This window comes from Hyaena hyaena, unplaced genomic scaffold, assembly GCF_003009895.1.
Source record: "Hyaena hyaena isolate Hyena2069 unplaced genomic scaffold, ASM300989v1 scaffold_3, whole genome shotgun sequence".
In the NCBI taxonomy this organism is placed as follows: Eukaryota; Metazoa; Chordata; class Mammalia; order Carnivora; family Hyaenidae; genus Hyaena; species Hyaena hyaena.
The window spans coordinates 8027989-8052155 of NW_024080635.1; the positions used below are offsets into that span (position 1 = coordinate 8027989).

Here is a 24167-nt window from a genome sequence, read left to right on the forward strand (position 1 = left end):
TACTCAACTACCTAGGCCCTGTGAGCATAAGAGCTTCCAAGCATCCACGATAGGTGGGTTCAAAAAATTAAAAAATGATAAATGACTAAGAAATAAGATCTGATGAAATCTTCAGAGAAAGAGATTTGTTCTGGAGAAGAGGTAGGAGTTGGCTACCAACAGACTAAAGATTCTTTATGTAGAAAACACAACTTTCCTAATAGCATGAGGGATTTAAACTACCTATAAAAAAAAAAGCCCACACAATAACAAAAATAATTAAATATTATGGCTGAAGGATTCTTGCCAAAGTTTAAAAAAGGGGGAGGGGGCAGGAGCTCTGAAATATACCTAAAATATTAAAAGCTGTGAGCACTTCATGTGTCATCCAACCTCTTTTCCGAGTTGCATGGAAAATTATGATGGCAACTATCTTTTGTGCACTTACTGTATTTGTATTATTAAGTAGCACTAAGTGCTGTTGCTAGTGATACCTGCCCCCGCTGGCCCAATTTACAAGAGGAGAAATCTGAGGCTTAAAAAGGAGTAACTTCAACCAAAGTCACATAGATAGATAATTAAAGTGAACTAGGATCTGAACTCAAGACTCTCTTTCTAGAGCACAGGCTTTAATTTCCACCAATTACTAGCTCTATTTATAATAAATATCCAGCCACTGCTTCAACTAAGATCAAAAGTATACACACATACAACCACTAAGCTTACTACAGGTTAACCTGAAATACCATCTGAGAACATCCCACTAAGAACTAAATTTGAAGACAAATATGATCCCTTAAGGATCCTCCTATCAGTTTTGTCTGACTGAAGCAATTACCATGGGATGTTGACCTAGAACGCAGATACATTTCATTTAACACTCTTACTCAGAATTCTGTAAACGCTTAGTCTAAGGGGCAATAACTTAGCTAGTGATCTAAAACAGAAATCTCTCTTTGCTAAAGTACTTAAACTGAAGAGTTTACCACAATACTTTAAAAATGATCTACATTTTACTAATTATTCTAACTAGTGTTTTGGAGAAACTACTGGACTGGGTATAAAAACGGTTAATACCTAATCAGTTATCCTGAAATATAACTCAGCAAGGGGTGGCTGAGTGGGTGAGTCAGTTAGGCATCTGACTCTTGATTTCAGCTCAGGTCATGATCTCAGAGTTCGTGAGTTCGAGACCATGGTCAGGCTCTGTGCTGACAATGCAGAGCCTGCTTAGGATTCTCTGCCTCTCCCTGCTCACTCACTCTCTAATCTAAATAAGCTTAAAAGGAGCGCCTGGGTGGCTCAGTTGATTAAGTGTCCCGACTTCGACTCAGGTCATGATCTTGCAGTTCCCAAGTTTGAGCCCCATGTTGGGATGACAGCTCGGAACCTGGAGCCTGCTTCAAATTCTGTGTCTCCCTCTATCTCTGCCTTCCCCTGCTGGTGTGTGCGTGTGCTCTCTCAAAAATCAACATAAAAAAAATTTTTTTTTTAAATATTTAAAAAATTATGACAGCAGAAAGTGCATTTAAAGCTTGTGTTTTGGGGTGGCTGGGTGGCTCAGTCAGTTAAGCATCCGACTTAGGCTCCGGTCATGAGCCCCGCGTCGTGGGTTCGAGCCCCGCGTCGGGCTCTATGCTGACAGCTCAGAGCCTGGAGCCTGTTTCAGTCCCTCTCTCTATCTCTCAGAAAAACAAACAAACACACCATTAAAACTTGTATTTTAACAAATCCAAAGACATAAAATACACGTTCTTACACTTTTAAGGACTTAAGGCTACTTTTCTGGTCTGTATTCTTCACTTTAAAGTGTCAGTTAATCTTCAATTCTTGAAAAGTTATTAGAGGCACCTATAATTACCTATAAACCACACATGTCTTAAGTTACCACCTAAAAGAACTGGGTTCCAAAATGTGTTTGGAAGCTGTCTAAATGCATTTTCCTCTAAGACACACTAAAAAAGTGGTTATATCTGCAAGACAGTTGGCAAATGCCAACTGAATAAACACAACTGAACTAGACCACACACATTTTTTTCCCACAGAAATACACATTTGGAGTTTTACCTTGATCCAATCTCTTCAGCTAATGGTTTAAAGTCTACTGTCAACGTATTCACACCATTAAAGTATCTATCACACGTGCCTATTCTGGTTTAACATGACTGATTGAATCATTGCATTATTAACATAATATTTCATCAGAGTTTGTTGAGAGGAGATTTGATAGTTTATTATGTTATTGTTTTATTTTTAGTATTCAAAGGGCAAAATCATTCTAACATAAAATCAGAAATCTTTTAAGTCCGCTGAAAAACCAGAATTTTAAATTTACTTCAATAGCCCTGTTAATAATTAATCTCCCAAACTTGTCCAAAACATCACTTGTAAAGATAAGTTACTGTTACCAGAATTGAAGACATAATCGTCTATAGAATACAGTTTAAATGGCTAAATGGATCTCATCCTAAAATCAAAACAGGCATAGATCCTCTGTAAACATTTCATTAAATATCTCACTGACTGCAACGTACTATTTTACGTACTACGATAATGCTAGTTTAACATGCCATTGATTACAAAGTGCTTCCTGAGGACTTGGACGAGAATGTACAATGTATTCCACAAATTATTTTCCTCTAAATTCCCCAAAATTCTTTCCCTGCCTCCCACCCACTCCATTTGCTCAACATTAAAAGTCCCAAGTGGTAACTGCTACAGTCCAATCTATTACATTTTAATGGTGTTACTGACCTTACGCACTGTGGAGTGTCGCGAATTTCTGAAACCACGCTACAGGTACAGAAACTAAAGTTGCACCCTGCCCTCCATCTCTCTCCTCTAGACATCAAAACTAGCTTTTTGAGGTAGGAAACTTGGGCAAAATAAACGTTTTTCAACCAGGAAATGAGAACCCAAATATTAGTCCTGGTTGGTTGACCTTGACCAAAATCACTTAACCTGAGAACTTGTTTCTTGATGACAATCTCTAAACTCTGTTTTACCTCTGAAATCTCATCACAGAGGACTGGGTTCATTTTACTATAAAGCCATTTCCAAGTAGTCAGAGCCAAATTCCGCTTCGGTGGACACGAGACTGTCTCTGACTATACTGCCCACAGTGCAACTCTTCAGTCATGTTCTGTTTGTACACGGAAAACCTGTCACAAAATCCACAGGAACATAAGTAGTTCTGTCTTCACCAGGACTTATTTTGTTTCTCTCCAATGAGCATATCCACCAGGTTTTGGGGGGGGGGGGGGGGAAGCAGCAGCCCACTCCCGTTGACACAAGAGGTTAGTGCCGGTGCAGACTTTGAAAAAAGTGAATTCTTCTCAATCTAACAAAGATTCAATCCTCCTGTCCAGACCCTTTTATTACTCATTGACTATACCATTGGCTATATGTTTTTTTGCAAAGTAATACGTAGAACTTTTATAATATTTTTTCATTAGAAGCTTCCTGGCTCAAAAGGAAGAACAAAAAAAATATTCATAAGTACAAATACTTAAAAAGAAAAAAAGCAGGTCAGGACAGTGGGCATGATTTGGACATGGTGGCTAGCAACTACTAAAATTTTCTTAGTTTTGAACTGAAGGTAATATGGGACATGTGGTTATGAAAGTAAGTGATTCTAAGGCCCCCTCCCATACTTAAATTAAGTCTAAATGTGGAAGACTCCCAACGTTTTTCTATTCTTATCCAGGGGTCTGTCTAGGTCTAAAGAGCCAAAGCAACAAAAATGACCATATAATACTTAATTATAAAATTACCCAATTAAAATTCAGAAACAATCTACACATTACTTGTTAGCAATCACGGCATTATCTGCCAGTACCCCGTCACTCTGCCAGCTCGTCTATACCTTAATAAAGCCAAAATTTTGCCCATCCCCATTTTCTTTGTTCTAGCCTGAAAATTTAGATGTGATCAGAGCAAGCACAGTTTATGTTCACCTACAAGCTGCATCTTAAAAATCAATCATTACAGCAGCTTTTCGAATTTCCCCTGCCCCACTACTCACCCTTTAGGTTATCATCTCAGCCCTCAGCACCAGAGGCCCAATTCAAATAGATCCTACCACCTTTCTCAACGTGTATTTAATGCCAAAGGAACAAACTCCAATACAACACACACAACCTTCACTCAGACTAATCCGGCATCCTACTTGCCTGACCGGATCACAGATCATAAATTCCTCAGAAATCAATCTGCAGAATAAAGCAAGAACAACACTCAGAAGAATCCTGCCTGGAGCCTAAATTAAAAAACAAATCCGCTTTTAAGAGGACACCATGTTCTTCCCTAAGGAGCACAATGTGGCCAAGAAAGAACTAAAACAGAATATGAAGTCCTCAAATAAGATATCAAAGAAAAAAATCTTCAGGGGAAAAAAATTAACTGGTCTCATAGTAATAAAATGATCCCTTTTCATGACAACAGGAACTTTGGTAAGTTAGCCCAACTCAGCCCACGGCTGGTAAGGTATTTCTCCACCTACTCAATGCCAGAGGGCAACTCTATTTCAACAACAAACCCCGGAGAGCTTAAAGAAGAAAAGGTGAAAAGCAAATCTGCAAAGAATAGCACATGCAAATACTGGGTTGGTAATGTAATTCTCCAGCAACTCAATGCTAGACGGCAACTGCTAAAAAACGGAACAAGTATCCGTGTAAACTTTATTTCAACAAACCCCAAGAACTTAAGGTGAAAAGCAAATTTACAAAGAATATCACATATAAACATTACCCCGTTCTTATGTGAAGGGGGAAGGGGCAGTGACAACTGACTAGACAGGCACTTTGTAGCCAAACAGAAAAACAAACATCCACTGTTTTTGTGTCTTTCATTCTTACCTTTACCTGAAGTTCTTCCTGGAGAAACAGAAACACGACTTTTTCTTGTACGGTTTGACTGCTGGGGTGTTGGGGAATGACGAGTTTTTGGCGGTGGAGTTGCTGGAGGCGATGGCCTATGCCTTCGCCTCGGAGGACTTGCTGAAGGAGATAACCTACGAGTTTTCCGAGGGGGGCTGGATGTCCTCTTGGGGGGCTTCTTTGGCGGTGACCGGGAACGAGACGAAGAAGATGACGAGCTACTTCCAGACAAGGATGCTGATGAACGCCTTCTTCTGTGGAATAAAGCATTCACATTCATTAACCGCATCGCATACTTGTCAAAAACGACCTGACAGGTATGTACAGTTTACATAAAAATAGCTACTTTTATCCAACTTTTGAGTTTATGTAGCTAAGCATATAATTAAGTTTGGGGGGAAAAAACCATGGGAAACAAAACCATGACCTAGGACAGGAAACAGCTAGTTCTGAGACTATGAGTAACTTATTCTGATGAATGCTTCTGTTCGAGTTGTCTGTCCAGTTATAAGACATGTCATGTTAAATGCGGTAATACAGTAACGAGCCAGTCTCTTTCTTCCTTAGGAGTGAGATCAGTGTTTGGAGTTTGCATACAAAATTTGGGTGGCAAAGTATTTTCCATTTGAGAGCACAACGTCAAACAACCTTTAGGTTGCAATTTTAAGAAAAGATGTGCAGCAGTTAGGAATTCATTTAGCTACATAAACTTAGAAGCAGGGGCCTCTCGAATTCTGCGGCAAAGATTGTGGTAAGTTCTGTTGCAATTATGTGTACCTGCAGAATTCACCTTTGGCAGAAGAATTCCTGAGAACCTGAAAAAAAGAAACCCTACCTTAAGTGTGAGATAAAAACTAGCTGAAAGGGAATCTTACACAATCTGCAAAATATTTTGACTGCTAAATGGCTCAGTAAGCACAATTAAAACACGCTGTTTGCAAAACTCCAATATAAGAAATAGCTGTTTCCGCTAATCTCTTACTAGAGAGCACCGGCATTAATTTTCTCCTAGAAAATATAACTGACTTTAGGAACGCGGGATGCCTAATCGAGTGACCACTTACATCGTTAGTCTCACTGATCTGCAGTAACATCAAGTCTGCATCATTTTTAGCAGTAGTCACAAAAAGGGTTCAATACAGCACAACAGCCCCCCCGGTATTTTCTTTTAAAACAACCCAGAATGGGACTCTGACACACCGGACTGTGGGAACAACAACTATGGAGCTTATGGTTTCCCCTCATTATTTCCAAGTGGGTTCATTTCCCTGCAAATATCTTAAAGACTAAAACACAAAAACTTCTGTGCTCACTATAATCTGAAACACAATCATCACAGCTTCTTCCAAGGAGGTCAAGAAGGCACCAAACTCTGCTATCCATGCACCACACTTCTACTTTGGGCAGATTTAGCAACAATCTTTTTGTTAAAAGGGATGGAACCACAGTCTGCTTTATGCCAATTTAAAAATGACTTTTAATAAGAGAACATTGGTACTGACAGGGTTACTTCTATGCCTAATCTCTTCAAAAATAACTAGATGCCAAACTGCTAAAAATGGCTATATCCATGGGCTATTATTGTAGGTAATTTTCAATTTGCTATTTGTTTGAAATTTTATAAGCACTCATTTCTGTAATGAGAAAAAAAACACTTCAAACAAAAACATAATATAAATAGGTCATTTTAATATTGGTGGAAGTAGCTTACTGGCTCTGTAGTTATCTGCTTTTTAGAAGCCAGTGATAACTGAAATCCAAAGGAAGAGGGAGGGTGGCAGATTCCCTCACTGCTATATCTGGGTGGGGTCTAAAAGGGTTAAAGTTAATGTTAAGTATCAATATGGTGTGAACTTCTTGTTTCCCACACTCAACACTGCACTAGCATGGTTTTCAAGGTACAATTAAACCTCAAATGAGAGGCTCTTTAGGCATCACCTCGTACCACTCGAGTCTTCCAGGGGGACATGAAATCAAACATGGGCCTGAAACTAACATGTGCTGTGCTTTCATATACTGACACTTTCAAATTAAAAAAAAAAAAAAAAAAGAAAAAGAAAGAACAAATAAGAAAAGAGAAACTCCTCACCGTCTCACTGGAGATCTACTCCTTCTATGCCTGGGCGGAGGTGGCATTCGTCTCGGTGGAGTTCTTCTTCGAGGAGATGGCCGCCTTCTCGGGCTTGGCCGCCTTCGAGGTGAGTATGATCTGCCATAACAAACAGAATTAGGGCCTGAGTAAACAAGAACAAGGAACAAAGTCCTTGAGACAGCTCTCTCAACATCTACAATTTAAAAATGAACTTTGAGGGGCGCCTGGGTGGCTCGGTTGGGTTAAGTGTCTGACTTCAGCTCAGGTCATGATCTCACGGTTCGTGGGTTCGAGCCCCGCGTTGGGCTGTGCTGACAGCCAGCTCAGAGCCTGGAGCCTGTTTCAGATTGTGTGTGTCTCTCTCTCTCTGACCCTCCCCTGCTCATGCTCTCTCTCTCTCTCAGAAATAAATTTTAAAAAATTAAAAAAAAAAAAAAAAGGACTTCAAAGGATACGATTTTCCATTTATGTAGAGATTTTTACAACACACAGAAAAAATGATCTCAAATTCTCTCTTTGGGTCCAAAGAATAACATCTGTACTAACTAAATGCTTTCTACTGCTCTGCAATTATTTACCTAACTCTACTCAGGAGAGTAGCACATAAAACCTAAGATCTAAATCAATCATAAAGCCCTAACTCACCTTGACCGGGATCTATGACGCCGTCTAGGTCGAGTATGAGAAGGAGAGCGAGACCGTGTCCGGGATCTTGATTTGGAACGTGACCGAGATCTTGGTCGGGTCTTTTCCTTCTCCTTCTCTTTTTTTGAATTCTTCTCCGGAGAAGGTTCTTTAGGCTCTGGTACAGGTTCAGGTTTGGGAACTTTCAGGATGTCACTGCAGGAACAAAAAGTTTATTTATTCTTATTATTATTTTTCCTCTTCTTCGGCTCAGACTCCTAACTCATAATACTACGATGTATTATGGTTATTTCTCTTTTTAAAATGTTTTCAAAATTCATGAAGACTTCTCCCTGGCTCCAAAAGATATATACACATCAGCAAAAGCCAAAAAGCAACCAACAATTCTAACCACATACATTCTTAAGTGTACAAAGTTGTCCACAATATCGGGGAGAAAAAAAGCAAGTTAGAGAACACAAAATATCTGAAATGATACAACAAAGCAATAGCAGTGGTCACCTTTAGGGCATTTTACTTTTTTTTGGGGGGGGGGGGTTTATCTTTGAGAAAGAGCTGAGAGCGTGAGCTGGAGAGGGGCGGAGAGACAGGAACTGAAGCAGGCTCCGCACTGGCAGCAGAGAACTCCACATGGAGCTCCAATTCACAAACCATAGGATCATGACCTGAGCCGAAGTCTGAGGCTTAGCCAACAGAGCCAACCAGACTCCCTTGGGGCATTTCATTTACACTCTCCTATAGAATTTGAATCTTTCAACAAACTGATCTTATGATTTAAAAAACATAAAAGGAAACAACCGAGTGATTTTATGTTCGTAACTCAGAGTTATACTGGCAGTTAGTAACAGCCTAAAATTGTGTTATTTATAAATAAATTTTATATACTTGCCTAGTAGAAGTGGCCTCTTGTACTGAAGGTTCTTTTACTTTCACTGATGGTTCTGGGAGCTCTGGAGTTTTTTCCTTCTTTTCTGGAGCAGGGGAAGGACTCCGGCTCTTGGTTCTGTGGCGGGGAGACCGAGAATGACTGCGCTTTCTCTCTCTCCTGACTGGGGAAGATCGTCTTCTAGGGGAAGGAGATCTGGATTTGCGTCTAGGATAAAAACAATTTTTTCAGGTTTTTGAATCATGTGGGTTGGGGGAGAGGACCAAGGCAAAGTGAGAAACTCATCTTTTTAATTATACCACTGTTCTCTATAGCGGAGAAGTTCCTTATGAAAATAAGGTACCCTGTTATATTTACTGGGAAGGGCCGAAAGAAAACCAGAAAGGCAAGCAAACAAAGGTTAACGACATTCTCTGGTACACCAGTTATAAGAGGAACGCATTGAGCTGGGACTCTAGATTCAGATTTTTAATCATTCCCAGGGATGAAGAGACCAACGATCAACTTTTCAGAGGAAGAGACTGCTTAAAAGTAAAGAGAGATTCCCTAATAACAAATCCAACAAAACAGAGTTGAGGTGCAGACAGATCCCCCCATAGAGTTTGTCAGGCAGTCTAGGTATTCCAGAAAAAGGCCTAGTGCAATTGAAGTAATGTGCTCTTTGGAAGAAAAAAGAAATACGTCAAATTTGCATAGCCTTTTGGGAAAAGGAGAAGTCCCCTTTCCTTTTCAATAATAGTTTCCCTCACATAAAAGTAAAACAGCAGACCTGGCTCATCAGTAATCAAGTAGTGGCCACTGTGATGTGCTTAACTCTAGAAACAGTACTGCTTCCATGGCAAGGAGGTTTTAATATCAAATATATAAGTTAAAATAGACAAAGAAATTACCTCTACCCTTCAATTCCAGAAGATTTGTGAAAAAAATCAGCAGAACTCTAAAAATGAAAAGCCTAGTAGAATTCTCACCTTTCACCACAAATACAGTAGAAGCTGAGTCGTGGGCTTAAAAATGGAAAGCTAACCATAGTCTCATTGGAAGGAAGAAGAAAACAAATAAATGATCTGTTTTGGGTTCAGTACAATCATCTAAGAAAAGCAGAACAGGGAATTAGAGAAGTATATAATATGAATGGCTAATGGGTACAGATTTCTAATTTATAGGAAAGAACAAGAGTTGGAGAAGATTAAAATAATTAAATGCTATATTTAGACAAAAGCAATATAGAAGGCAAGTCTTGATTTTGATTTAGAAATTGAGACTTGTAAAATTTGCCAAGATTTAACAGACAATTACTATAGTCCAATGATCTTCCTCAGACAAAACTGAAATATTTTAGGCCAGAGACCAGCCTCAGTTCAACATGAAAACTGTATGATGGAAGATATTCTCTGAATAATGCTGGTAGCTGCCTTGTGAACTGTGTCACTTTCTATACAGATACTATTTCAAGTGTTTGTAAAACACACACATCCACTGTATACCTTCTTGGGCTCCGAGACCTCTCCCTCTTTTCTCTGCTGCTTTCTTTTTCTTCCTTATCCCTCTTATCCTTGTCTTCATCTTGCTTTTTCATAGATGCCAACTTTTCTTGTTCAATCTGCAGACCAAGTTTTCAGAGTAAACATAGCTGAACGTTTGAGATTACCAAACAGAGGAAGACTTTGCACCTCTGAGAAACACCAATGCTATAAATCGTTTCATGAAAAGCATGTCTGCTTTTCAACAAGACTATTCTTGCTGAAAATTAATCCCTAACAGCCGAATCAAAGAGAATAGCTGTTTTCCAGTTTACTTAAAAAAAATAATTTTCACGTTAAACTTATTCTTCTGTGATTTCATAGACACACTGCCCAGGCGAAGAAGCCACGCTTATGCTTTTACATTATTATTAAAGTTCAATTTACTTAACTGGAAGTACTCACCTATTTAAAAATACATATACCAACCAAATTACTGACTCTGGGAAAATGACACCTTAACTTAAACTCTGTTTGGGTTAGGGTTGGGAGGATGGAGTGGAGAACCCAAAATGGATGTTCAAATAGATTACAGCAAAGCAACAGGACATGGCAATCATGGCCAGGTTGGGTAAAATTTCAAGTGTCTTAGCAGTCTGGATACCATGCCCTCAAATCAGTTTTACAAAAGAGAAAGGCCATTACTTGTCTTTGTTTGATTTCTTCTTTCTTCAGTTCTAGAAAAGCAGAAGGGATTCCAGCGATGTTTTCTTGTGCACTTAAGAGCAGGGGCCACAGTTCTCCCATAAATTCTCTAGCATTTTTTCCATTCAAAAACCCAGTCAGGTTGATTTGCATCATTTTGGAGTCTGGATTCTGCAAAAAGACATGACAGGAAGAGAAACAGGTTACTTCAAAACAAGCCAACCAACCAATCTAAAACTCATTAAATTAGTATTTTTTAAGTCTACCATAGGGGCTTAAATACATATATATTTTCTACTACTTAAAAAATAGTTTTCCCTAATAGCTTCTCAGCAATAGACTCTCTAGCACAGATTGCCAAATTCTCTCTCACTCTACCAAAAGCATCAGAGCAGCCTGTTAATCCTTTGTGGATTTCGTAAGTATTTTTAGACTACGTGGCTGTTAGTGGGCCTTACATTTATTAACTTTAAAAACCATCATGAACATCCCACAAATTCCTGCATTTACTAACAAGGAAAGTGTTTGCTTGCCTGGAAATTTTCCCCCAATGAGAAACTGAAAAAGGACATAAACTGTTCACTTCTCTAGCACTAGAAGAGAGCTTTCTATAAAGTATCTACTGTCCAGTTATGAAAACTAACAAGTTACGCATGCACTCTGTAACTTCTGAAGACTAAGCTGAAAGCCTGACTTCTACATAAGGAAAATCTACTATAACAATGCCTCAAATTCTCAACTGTCCACAAAGGGCTAAGAGGTCAAGTTTTCTCAAAAAATAACTGGGTTTTTAAATGCTAAATCTGTTGGTCAAGCAACAAGGTCCATATAACAAGCACAGCTCAATAGCACAAAGCAAGTACAGATTCCAGGTGTCTTCAGTTTCTTCTTGGAACCTTGGGGGTTTGGAATCGCCAAGTCCCCTGTAGAGAAAGATGTTCCCTTGGCTTGCTTCCGACTCCCTACTGCAACTCAACCACCTTGAGTTTAATGTTATATCATTTATCTAAATTGCAAAAGACGAACAAGCAATAATGAGTACACAACCACAAAAAAAGAAAAGATTGTTTAAAAAAGTTCTAAACTTTAATCTCATGCTCACTACAAGGGGAATACTACCAGATAGTTAGGTTTTAAAAATGCACTAAGATACAAATCAGTAAAGCATTTCTCCAATACAATCTATATTTAATCATTTTAAGAAACATTTTCCCATGTTCCTGGTTTTCTAAATGTACACATTTTAAAAGAAGTGCTTTCTTAAAATTAATCTTTACAAATATTCACGACAAAATGTAATTACCAAATTATTTTAAAAATAGAAATACCTTATCAGTTGAAATGCCAACTGTTCTGTCAAAACACAAGGGCGAACTCTTTGGGAAAAGGATTAACGTAAAGGTAAATTCACATTGGTATATTTGCCAAAAGGTCATACGGTACATCTTACTATCCTCAGGGTTGTGGCAAAACAACAAACTATAGTATGATAAAACTGTTTTTAAACATTAGTTGTCATCATCTCATATTATCTCATGTATGAAGAAAGGAATGATCATACTAACTGGTTCTAATAATGCTGCCATTTTATTTCAGTCTGAAGTTCAAGCATAACGTAAACAAAAACTCTGTGCCTAAAACGTTAATCGATGACTAGCTGACATGCAGCTACAGCTAAAGACTTCAGTTACTTGATTATTTTAAAAACAATATCCAATCAAATCAGAATTGCCCCTCATGCTTCACATAAACGTCCATCTCATAATAGTATTTTTAAAGAGCAGTGTATAGATTTACCCAATTGCTCTTTCCTGTTTGTGTTTTTGTTGTTGTTGTTGTTGTTGATGTTCGGCCACTTTACACAACTCACCTCCAAACACACACTGCATCATCAAGGGAGTTGGGTCAGAGCGACATTGGGACACTCACTCTGCTGTGACCTAATAAGGTGATGGTGCTATACTTCAGACGCAAGGAATAACTTCCATTTTGGTTCAGGCCTTTTAAATCATAAATCACATTATCATTAGAAAATTGCTGTCAAAGTAACTTAACATGTAACAGCAAAATTACAAACAATAAGTTTGATTTTTCACCTGTGTAGCTTTCAAAACTATGTACCTTCACTAAACTTCCAGCCTTAATAGTCGTTTACAAAGTGAATTCTTTTCACAACAAACATTGTAAAACAACCCTCCTATATTTGCACTCCATAGAAAAATTCAGTTTCCATAGATTCACAAAATTATGTCACATATTCAGAAATAAGAGCCACTTGTGTATTATTACCTTCACTTCCAGCTGGTTGAATATAAACTCAATCACAACATCATCTTCAAACCCAAGGATTTCCGTTACTCGTTTTGTTATCCAAGGCTTTATAACCTCCAAATTTACTTTGCTCATATCCACCTGATAAAGCACACAAGAAAGCTCACTTAGGAGTTTTGTCCAACAAAATTCCTTTTAACTTATGCAATTTTTTAGTGCAGCATGGTACAATCTGGCTCTTCTTATGTGGTTGTGCTATTCTGTGCACGTGGCTGTCGCTAAAAGGTGGAAAATGTTAACAGTCCCAAAAATGAACCAACTGTGCTATAAAGGTGCAAAAACAGTATTATCTAGAAGAATACCTTTTTTTCTAGGCATTCTGCAAATTTCAGCTGCTTCAGTAGCTTCTTCTGTTTGTTGCTGAACCGATTATCCTGTTCTGCACTTGTTCCCTGCAGGATGAGAAACATGTTTTAATTAAGAATTCAAAGTTAAATTCCTACTTTTTATCAGTTAATGACGGCTATGACCTTTACAGGAGAAATACGGTAATCCAGTAAATAGAAAACACCATGGCTAATAATATTCATAGGTGTAGAATGCATTCTCTTTCCCAGTGAAGCTGACATTTTAAAAACCTGAGTGCATTTAAAAATTACAAAATACAAAACTCGTTGTAACAGGTCAATATGGCACATGTAGCATAAAGCTAGCACCTCCTCCACAAGCAAGTTAAGGTTGGTGTGTTAAAAGATGTTTAAGACTTTTTTTGTATAAATGAGAATACACTGAAATATTTACTATACTTAAAATACATACTTTCAAACAAGACCATTATTTTTTTTTAATGTTTATTTATTATTGAGACAGAGAGAAACAGAGCATGAGTGGGGGAGGGGCACAGAGAGAGGGAGACACAGAATCCCAAGCAGGCTCCAGGCTCTGAGCTGGCTGTCAGCACAGTGGGGCTCCAACCCACGAACTGTGAGATCATGACTTGAGCAGAAGTCAGACACTTAACCGACTGAGCCACCTAGGTGCCCCAAAACAAGACCATTAAATTTCATCCTCTTCTGAAAACCAGTAGCATGCTTGCAAATTATGGCAATGCATATGAATAAGGGGAAAAGAAAAAAGAAAACACCCTAGGATTGTGCTAGTTTTCATAATTTTGAGAATGTGGAATCCGTTACAGGTTTACCCTAATCATTAACTTAATTTCAGCAATACCTTTGGAAAAATGGGAGCTTATAAATACTACACGAAACTATCAAGTGATCATTAATTAATCTGCATTTTCTCCTTCCAAGTGAACCAAATAAAAAAATAACTGGCTATGTGATGTGAAATCTACTGATTGGTTCACGGAGTTGGCCACTGCCCCTTGGAAAGTGATCAGGAAAATTTTGATTAGGAAGGTAAAGAACCTGGATTAGAATCCCAAATCTGCCACTGTTTAAGCCACAGGACTCAAAGCACGTTACTAAACCTCTTTTAGAATGCTTCCTTACTCGCTAAACTCTACTTGGCAGGGTCGTGTAAACGGAAAATAATATACGTATAAAGTAACGCGCATGGCAGAAGCTCAGCGCTACTGTTTCTATCTTAAATGAAAAATTCAATGTACTACCTTGTTGGCTGTATACTAAAAAGATAACTGCCCTAAATTCTTTTAACTCAGAGTTTAAACCCACTCAACTCCCTGAAGGAATTAGAGGTGGTATATAAAACCCACACATCCTTTCTTCCAGGTGTTTACTAACACCAAAAGCAAGCTTCGTTTTAAAATTTATCAGCCACCTTGTTGCTTTTCTATTGGAACTCTTTTCCACTGGAAGGAAGTCCTAACAACGACAAAAAACCAAAATCAAAAGAATCGGCTTTTGTGTCAAAATATTACACTGGATCACAGGGAATATGGAGTACTCAATACAAAATACTTTGATGGAAATTAGAGTTCATCAACAGCACGAAAACGTGATAAGCACTCTCAATTCAAACTGTCGTTACAGGAATCAAACAGCAAGCATCATCTGCACAACCTGAGAACAGCCAAACTGGCGGGAATCAAACTGCAACTTTCCACGAAAACCTAATTGGCACATTTAAAGCCAATTCAAAAACTTCCACGTCGGCTTTAGGGCCTCAAGAGTTCGGTCCTCAAGTCGGTCTTCCCCTCTTCCAACTTTCCCTTTAAAAACGCGCAAACGGCCTATTCTCCGCCCCAGAGAGCGCGGAGGCCGCATATGTTACACAAAGTATGGGTTTTGACCCAAACCGCTGGTCTCTATGGGGTACGTTCTGCATTAAAAGCACGTGCGAACTCCAGTCCGAGGGGTGTCACTTCCCAGCCATCTAGATCTCTGCTGGAGAGCCCTCATTCCCTGCAGAAGCCGAGTGCGGGGCCAAGGGGCCCAGCAGTGGCAGCCCGGTAAAGTCCGAGCCCCGAGCACCAACTTGGACGAGGCGGCCTTTCCCGCCGGCAGGTGCTGCGAGCGTGGCCCCCGGACAATCCAGGTAGGTGAGAGGCCCCCTTTCTCCAGCGGACTTCAAAACAAAACAACAAACGGGGGCAGAGGTAGGGGCGGGGGGCGGTGTGCGGGAAGGAGAGTAGACCCACCCCGCGTCCCTGCCTCCAGACACGTGCACTTTTTGTTGCACCCGTTGCCCTTAAAGAGTCTCAGATTCAAACGTTCCAACTACGCATTATGTGAGTTCCCCTCCCTAAAGGGATATCAAATTGGGCGGGAGTTCCCGCGAACTCTGACCCCGCGCCTTTGCGAAGACTTAGGACCGAGAGGGAGGACGAGGGAGGGGGTGGTTGGCGCCGCTCTCGAGAAGCTGCCGAACGCCGTTTCCTGTCCTCTCTCTAACACGCTCTCCCGGGGCGGTACCCCCCGAAACCGTGCTCCCCGGAATCTTCCCGCCGCCAGTCACCTCAGGGCTTCCCTCCGGCCTCCCCCCAGGGACTTCCTCCTCGCGGCCCAACTAGGCCCTAGGACCCGGCGGCGCGCGCGGCTCGGCCTGCAGGCCCCACTAGGCAGGCGAGCGGCGAGGTAGGGCCCCGGCCCCTTCCCGCCGCCATTTTCCGGCGACCGTCGCTGCCGCGTAGGGGGGACGATCCCGGAGGAGGAGACTGCGCAGGGGCGCACTGGACTCCGCCGCAGGGCAGGCGTGGGGGGGGAGCGTCCCCCGGCACGGAGGGCCATCAGGATCTTCAAAGCCTCCCCTCGTTGGCCACACCGGCCCGAGTTTAGGCCTCCTGCCGAGCCTCACCGGTAAGTCCCTCACCTCACCCCGGATCCCCGCGCTTCTACTTACGCGGAAGAATCCCGCGTCCATCTTGCTGCCTCGCTCGGAGATCGCTCCCTATCCCAAGATACACCGCGCCGCCGCGACGGAGGGCGGGACCGGCAGGGAAAGCCGAGCGCCTGGACGCAGCGCGCGCCGTTCCACCCGCCCCTTCGGCCGACACGAGGCCGCGCCTGCTCAGTGCGCTGATCACCGGCCACGCGTGCGCACGCGCGCCCCGGGGGAGCGAGCCGCTGCCGGATCCCGAGACTTCCAAGCAGCCAGGCCGGGAGGAGTCTCGCGACCGCAGCCAATAAGAACGAGAGAGAGGGAGGGGGCGAGAGAAAGAGAGGGAGAGGGAGTCGTCCGGTCGCCCCACCCTGCAAATCCTTTTGTAGCACTGGATCAGCCCCGTTCGCGCAGCGTCACTTGACCCACCCTTCGACCCGTAGTGGAGGAGGCCTCCCGCCTCCCGCCCTGCGGGTTCCACGGAGCGATTGAAGCGAAAGGCTGTTACCTCAGAGTGACGCGGGCGACGCCGCCTCGCCTGTCATCCCCAAAGTTGGGGTTGTGTTGGTTTTACGAGTTCACCGGTCGCTAAGGGCGCCTCGAACGTGGCGGCGCACTGTACCGTGAATGAAGCCCGCCCCGTGGCCGGGTCCCCGGGGCTTCCTGCCCCGCTCGGCGCACGGCCCCCTGGTTTTCGGAGCTACCCGGAAACGGCCGGTGGGCGAGTTTCGGCTTCGGCAAAAGCCGCGCCGACGGGCCGGAAGCGCGCGCGAGCGCCGTGGCCCCGGGCTGCGTGTCGGGCAGGGCCCCGCCGGCTCCCGGCGCGGGCAGGCGCGCGTCCCCCCGGCCGCGGTTTACACAGTTACGTCCCGCGCTCTCGCGCTCTCCTTCCCGCATCACCCCCCGCACCGTGTGGGTGGCCGTTCCCGCGGCCTTAGATACGAGTTCTGTGCTAACACGGCCTCGCTCAGACTTCCTCTCCCCATCTTCCCCGCCTGTCCAAGGCCCCCTCCTGCTTGGCATTCCACTGGGAGAGACATCTGCGACTGGACATGTCGGGGATTTGAAGCCCCGACGCCTTCCCTTCTCTCCCCTCACTCCTCACACACCCCGGAAAGCCGACCCGCCCCTCCCCAAGTCTCCTGCCTCTGTCGCTGGCCACAGCTTTCCTTTGTTCAGGCCTCAAGCCTTGGGGTTATTCTGGACCTCTCTCTTCTACCCCACTTCCGGACTACCAGGAAACCCACTGAGCTGCGATCCTGGCTCAAGGTGCCGGCAGCTTTTGCTCGAACTAACGCACTGGCTTCCTAACTGGGCTCCCTTCTACCCTGGCCACTGAGCTGCTCTCCTAAATTCAGCAATCAGAGTGATCCTATTAGAAACCCGTAAACATGTCACTCTTAAGGCCAAAACCTTCCAAAAGTCCCTCATTTTCCTCCGAACAAAGGCTAAAATACTACCTGATGCTCCCCTACTTCTTTGATCTTCCTAGTGGCCTAACACTGCTCACTACTTGAACTAAGCCTGCTCTTGCCTCAAGACCTTTGCCGATAGTCACTTCTGCCTACAATGCTCTACCATCAGCTATCTACTTGGTAAACTTAAAGGTTTTACTCACGTATCATCTAGTCAACGAGGTCTACCTTGACTATCCCACTGGAAATTGCTTACACACACTCTCTATAACCCTGATGCCTCTTCATCTACTTGACTTTCTCCCATAGCTTTTACCACCCTGAAATATTTATTTACCTATTTTTAATGTTTGTTTACTATGTGTTCCCCACACTAGAATGTAAACTTAAAGTCAGGGCATTTGTCTTTTTTGCTCACTGGTGTATCCCTAGCACCTGGAACTGTGTCTCTCATATAGCAGAGGCTCAATAAGATTTTTTAAAACTTTTTAAAAATGCTAATTTAAAAAAATTTTTTTAATTTTTTAAATATTTCTGTTTTAAAAAAATTTTTTTTAATGTTTTATATATTTCTGAGAGAGAGAGAGAGAGACAGCATGAGCAGGGGAGGGTCAGAGAGGGAGGGAGATACAGAATCTGAAACAGGCTCCAGGCTCTGAGCTGGCAGTCAGCACAGAGCCCGATGCAGGACTCAAACCCACGAACCGTGAGATCATGACCTGAGCCGAAGTCGGACACTTAACCGACTGAGCCACCCAGGGCCCCTCTGTAAAATTTATTGAATGAACAACAGCGTTGTGGCATTGCCAAAGCGTCACAGACTGGGAACTAACTGGCTTCCACAGAACAGGCCCGGTGACCAGATGGAACTATGAAATCACAATGCCCCACATCTCACTATTATCTGTGGTTCTGGTCAGTCATTGTGATTTAGCTCTTCTTTACTCTCTGTGCCTTTACTGCCAGTCCCATAAATGTTGACTTTCCTTGCAGTTTTGCCATTGACCCTTTTTTACTTTTTACTCAGCAAAGATGACGTATCTGTCCTCTCTTGTTTTCAATGACCATTTCATCTTCAAACTTATGTATTTCAAAGTTCTGCCCCAGACCCATAGGTGCAACTTCTTGTTGACAGTTACTTGGGATGTCCTGTAGGAACCTCATACTCAACATGTCCCCAGATGACTTCATCTTCCATTTGCCTCAACCCTTTGTTTTCCCATTTCTCAATGAATGAGCCTAACTTTCTCCCTGTCATCATTCATGGTCTTCAGACTCCTGCCTTTTCATTTCTGTTGCTTTCTTCCCAGCCCCATTGTCTCTTTAATTTGGATTACTGTCTGGGCCATTGCAGCAACAACCTATTAACATTTCCCCTCCCTTCAGGGTTGATGTCTCCAACCTATATGAGTGTGATTTTCTAAGGTAATAGTCTTAATCTTTTCACCCTTCAACTTGAAAACCTTTCTGTGGCTCCCCATCGTCCTCTAGATAAAGCCCAAGCTAGTTATTGTGGTCTTCACAACGCTTTATGATTTGTTTATTGCTCACTTCTTCAGACTCATCACACGGACCGATCCTCTCCCTGGCCACATCCTTCACTTCTAACCTGCAGTCACACTGAGCTACAGATGTGGTCTAATTGTGAACAGGTTCGGTTTCAAAAGTCAGTTTCTTGCCTGTAGTTTGGTAAATCTAAAGTTACTAAGAGCTGACTCACCTATCACTTCCTCAAACAAGTCTTTTCTGACCAGCCTTCCAAAAACAGAGTCATCTCCCCACTCACTCTATCATACGTTGCTTTATTTTTTCTTCATAGCACTTCATAGTCCCTGATGTTGTTATCTATTTTGTTTACATGCTTACTGTTTTTGCTCCCATGAAAAAAAGAAAGAAAGAAACTATGAGTTTCTTGTTCACCATTAAAGCCTCAGTGTCTAGAACAGTATCTGCCACATTCTTGGAGCTCAGTAAATATTTGCTGAATAAATGCATGAGTAAGAGTCAGGACCAGGAACCAAAGGCATTTCTAGCAATGAGTAAGTCTGTTTTTTGAAATAGTATAACCATTGATTCTATCAGGGAGAGTCCACATTGAAAACTCTGCTGAGGCAAATAAGCCTTCTCCCTGCCAGTGCAGTGTAGAAGTACTTGGCAGTGAAGGTATTTGCAGACGCCATCTCCTGCTCACCTTGATGCTGTGCAGATCAAAATGGGTCTTAAAGCCAAGAAGCCATCCCCAGGGAGCCACTGGTGGTTCTTTGCTACGTCTGGTCTTTAAGTCCTCAACTACGCTCTGAGCCTCTAAAAGCTAGGGGGCAGCCAACCTTAGTGTTGATCCCCTGGCCCAGAGTCCAAGACTCTTCCATTTCATCAACACTTTTCCTCATTGCTCATTGATTGCTGGTCCTGATAGAAGCGTTTCACCTGCTCCCTATTCCCCCTGTACTTCAAAGTCCCCGGCCCTGAAAATAACCATCCCTCCAGCAAGTGCACTCTGTGTGATTTTCTCACCCCTTTCAGCTTTTGTTCTCATCTCCACGTCTGTCTCTATCATTTGCATCTTTCTTTCAGCTCTGCATTTGTGTTTCCTAGATAAAACGGATTAACAGTCTTCACAAGGTATCTCAAGAACCAAGCGCAAATTTGCCAAACAAGCTATGGACTAAAAGAATCCCATAACTGAAATGAAAATGCCTGATGGATAAAAGCTGATGCATTTTGCTCTGGAAGGTGTCTTTGAGCACATCAGTGAATGTATTATCTATTGCGGAATAACTCCCCAAATTTAGCAACTTGAAACATTAAATATTTGTTATCTATCATGCACTATTTCTGTGGATCAGGCATCTAGAGTGCCTTCTTTGGATGTTTCTGGCTCAAGGTCTTTCAAGAGAATGTAGTCAAGATATTGGCCTAGATTAAAGTCAACAGGGCCTGGAAAATGTGTTTCCAAGAAGATTCACTCACATGACTATTGGCATGAGGCCTCAGTGCCTTGCCACACTGACTTCTCCTTAGGCTGTTTGAGTGTCTCATGATCTGGTGGCTTCCCCCAGAGCAGATGATCCAAATGAGAGCAAGTCAGAAGCCATGATGTCTTTTAATGCCTGCCTTCAGAAGTCATACACCGTAGTTTCCACACTATCCTATACGTTACACAGTTTGCTCGTATTCAGTTTTGGAGGGAACAGCACAAGAGTGTGAACACTAGCAGCTGAGGAGCATTGAGGGCCATCTTGGAGATTGGCTACTGGCATAAGGATTGGAAAGTTGAAAATGTAGGGGCACCTGAGTGGCTCAGTCAGAAGAGCATGCAACTCTTGATCTCGGAGTTATGAGTTTGAGCCCCACGTTGGGAGTAAAGATTACTTAAAATAAATACAAAGAAAAGGGAAAATGTAAGTACAAGAGTTTCTATACTTCTAGATTTAAAAAGGACTGCATTCTTCCTCTCCCCTCAGAAACCTTTGCACATATTCTGTCCCCTTGACCAAGAACCACCGGTCCCTCCCTTCCAGGCTTTGCCTTGCACTCCCCACCTTGTGTCTCTACCTTTAATCCTTTTCACTAGCTCTAATTCTTTAATTAATTAATTAATTAATTTTAATGTTTATTTTTGAGAGAGACAGCGTGAGTGTGGGCAGGGGAGGGGCAGAGAGAGAGGGAAACACAGAATCTGAAACAGGCTCCAGGCTCTAAGCTGTCAGCAAAGAGCCCAACACGGAGCTCAAACCCATGAACCAAGAGATCATGACCTGAGCCAAAGTCAGCCGCTTAACTGTCTGAGTCACCCAGGCGCCCTTCTATTATAGATGTTACCTTTTCCAGGAAGCATTTCTGGTAGTGGGACTTAGTACTTACCATTTGAGTGTTTTTATTTTCCATCTGAGTATCTTAGGGAGTTGCTGAGCTCGCAAAACCCCAATGGCAGACCTTCCCAAAACATGTTCCCCATATTCTACCTATTAGCATATTTTCAATTATATTCTAATCACGTACATGTTCATCTCTACTCCTACCCCATTCACCCCCTACTACCACACAAAACTCTTTGAACGTAGGAACTGTGTCTCCTCTCTTTATCATCAGTACCCAAAACAGAGTTTGACAAATCACAGGTTCTAAGTATATGTGCAACAAATACACACTTTGGGCATATGCACAATAGTTGAATATTAAAAACAATATTGTGCCAAAGCTGAAGATTTCCATCTAGAACAAACTTTTGGATACAGAATAAACTTGTATCAAGAAAGTATAAAATTTTAACAACAGGTGTAATTACAACTTTATTATTAAACATTTTAGTAGTGAAATTAAGTCTGGCATTATAGTATAGGCATAATACTTCTTGGCACTCTGGTGTTCCTGCACCCACTATATTGCACAGTAAAAAAACCCCACAACACTCTACACCCAATGTGGGACTCAAACTCATGACCCTAGGAGGAAGAGTCAAATGCTCCACCAACTGAGCCAGCCAGGTGTCCCATGATGCACACTTTTTAATACTAAATGGACACTTTTTTAAAAAAATATTTTTATTTATTTCTAGGAGAGAGAGAGAGACAGCGTGAGCAGGGGAAGGTCAGAGAGAGAGGGAGACACAGACTCTGAAACAGGTCTCTGAGCTGGCAGTCAGCACAGAGCCCGACGCGGGGCTCGAACCCACGAACCGCGAGATCATGACCTAAGCGAAAGTCGGACGCTTAACCGACTAAGCCACCCAGGCGCCCCTAAATGGACACTTTATGATTGCTGAATTTCTCATGGCCATCTCAATAATTATTTTATTGTTATTCATAGTTGCATGACACTTTTATTTATTGTGTTTCCATTCTATAAATAATCAGATTCACTAGGAGGTTCACTTTATGAAGGCCAGAAATCTCTTGGCAATAAAAGAAAATAAAAGCTTACTTGAGTGTGTCATTAATATATCAAACTGTCAAAAATAATATAAAAACAGGGGCGCCTGGGTGGCTTAGTCGGTTAAGCGTCCGACTTTCGCTTAGGTCATGATCTCACGGTTCGTGGGTTCGAGCCCCGCGTCGGGCTCTGTGCTGACTGCCAGCTCAGAGGCGGGAGCCTGTTTCAGAGTCTGTATCTCCCTCTCTCTCCGACCCTCCCCTGCTCACGCTGTCTCTCTCTCTCTCCTAGAAATAAATAAAAATATTAAAAAAAATAATATAAAAACAGGGAGGGGGACAAACCATAAGAGGCTCTTAAATACAGAGAACAAACTGAGGGTTGCTGGGTTTGGGGTGGGGGGATGGGCTAACTGGGCCAGGGCCATTAAGGAGGACAATTGTTGGGAAGAACACTGGGTGTTCTATGTAAGTGATAAATCACTAAATTCTATTCCTGAAATCATTATTACACTATATGTTAACTAATTTGGATGTAAATTTTAAAAAAATTGATTAATTAAAAAATACCAAGCTGTCAAACTATAAGAGATTTCCAGTTGCTTTTGCATATATGTAAGTATCAGCTATGTAAGACATGGAACAGCAATCTGGGATTTTCTGAATCTCACTCCCTGGGTCTAATACAAGATTCACTAGATGGCGTTCTATCCTCTCAGAAGGAAGTAAACTATCACAAAGACACTATGGTTTGCTTGGTTGGTTTTTACTGAGCCCTGACTCTGTGCTCACCATGGGATTCTTAGACATAACAGGGGAAGTTTATGATAGTCCTCAGAGAGTTTATAATATAGCCAGAAAGGTAATAGCAACAGGCACATGTAACAGCAATGTAATTGCCTACTTTGCTTTCCATCTCGTAGAAGATTCCCCCACAGGTGTTATATACAGGCATTAAAACAATTTTTTGTAATGTTTATTTGTTTTTTGAGAGACAGAGAGAGAGAGAAGGGTGGGGTGTGTGTGGAGAGAATGAGCAGGGGAGGGGCAGAGAGAGAGAGGGAGATACAGAATCTTAAGCAGGCTCCAGGCCCCTAGCTGTCAGCACAGAGCCTGACATGGGGCTCAAACTCACATACTATGAGATCATGACCTGAGCTGAAGACGGTGACTTAATCAACTGAGCCACCCAGGTGCCCCTGTGTTGGCATATCTTTAAAGTATTTATTTGCTTTCTTTCCTTTCCCCTGTTCTTGGGCAGCCAGGAGTGTCTGAGGAATATGACACATGTCCCACCCAGTGTTGGGGGGTTGTTTTTTGCCTGTACTTTGCCCTCAGCTTGCTCCATGTTCCCGCGTCAAAGATCACAGCCATGCAGGACAGGAGTCTCCTTCAGTTTACAGATAACTTAATAAACTGCAAGAAAAAGGCAATCTTATCCACAGCCTAATCCCCAGAAACCTATAGACTCCGTTTCCTGGAGGCCTGTTATCATGGTCATCAGGCCTAAGGGGGTTTAGGTGCTTGCCACGGAGATGTGGGAAACTGAGGCAAATGAAAACTTAAATTCCCTCACTGCCTACAGCTCACTGAGAGTCCTTGAAACAGGCAGAGTGGCCTCCCTCTGGGAGCTCAGCTGCCTCAATGATGACACTTTGCTGGGGGC

General features: G+C 42.4%; 1 protein-coding gene and 1 long non-coding RNA gene across 8 annotated transcripts in view; one reads left to right on the plus strand and one right to left on the minus strand.

Annotated features, from left to right (window-relative positions):
- Positions 1-15263, plus strand: part of LOC120232861 — a 40190-nt gene extending 24927 nt beyond the window's left edge. The window contains exon 3 of the long non-coding RNA XR_005528663.1: positions 14928-15263. This is a non-coding gene — a long non-coding RNA (uncharacterized LOC120232861). The remainder of the gene's footprint in view (positions 1-14927) is intronic.
- SRRM1 (serine and arginine repetitive matrix 1) overlaps positions 1-16909 on the minus strand; it is a 33696-nt gene extending 16787 nt beyond the window's left edge. For 4 of the 7 annotated variants that reach the window (XM_039233804.1, XM_039233783.1, XM_039233793.1 and 1 more), the window contains exons 1-9: positions 16237-16341; positions 13278-13367; positions 12934-13056; positions 10645-10815; positions 9964-10079; positions 8483-8686; positions 7594-7788; positions 6946-7065; positions 4836-5110 (exon numbers count right to left, since the gene is read on the minus strand). In XM_039233804.1, coding sequence (XP_039089735.1) covers positions 4836-5110; positions 6946-7065; positions 7594-7788; positions 8483-8686; positions 9964-10079; positions 10645-10815; positions 12934-13056; positions 13278-13367; positions 16237-16257 — 1315 coding nt within the window. In that variant the 5' untranslated portion in view covers positions 16258-16341. Of the gene's footprint in view, positions 1-4835; positions 5111-6945; positions 7066-7593; positions 7789-8482; positions 8687-9963; positions 10080-10644; positions 12645-12933; positions 13057-13277; positions 13368-16236; positions 16342-16723 lie in introns of those variants that run through there. The other 3 variants (XM_039233810.1, XM_039233826.1, XM_039233819.1) reach the window with 3 other exon arrangements.
- Positions 16910-24167: the final 7258 nt, after the last annotated feature.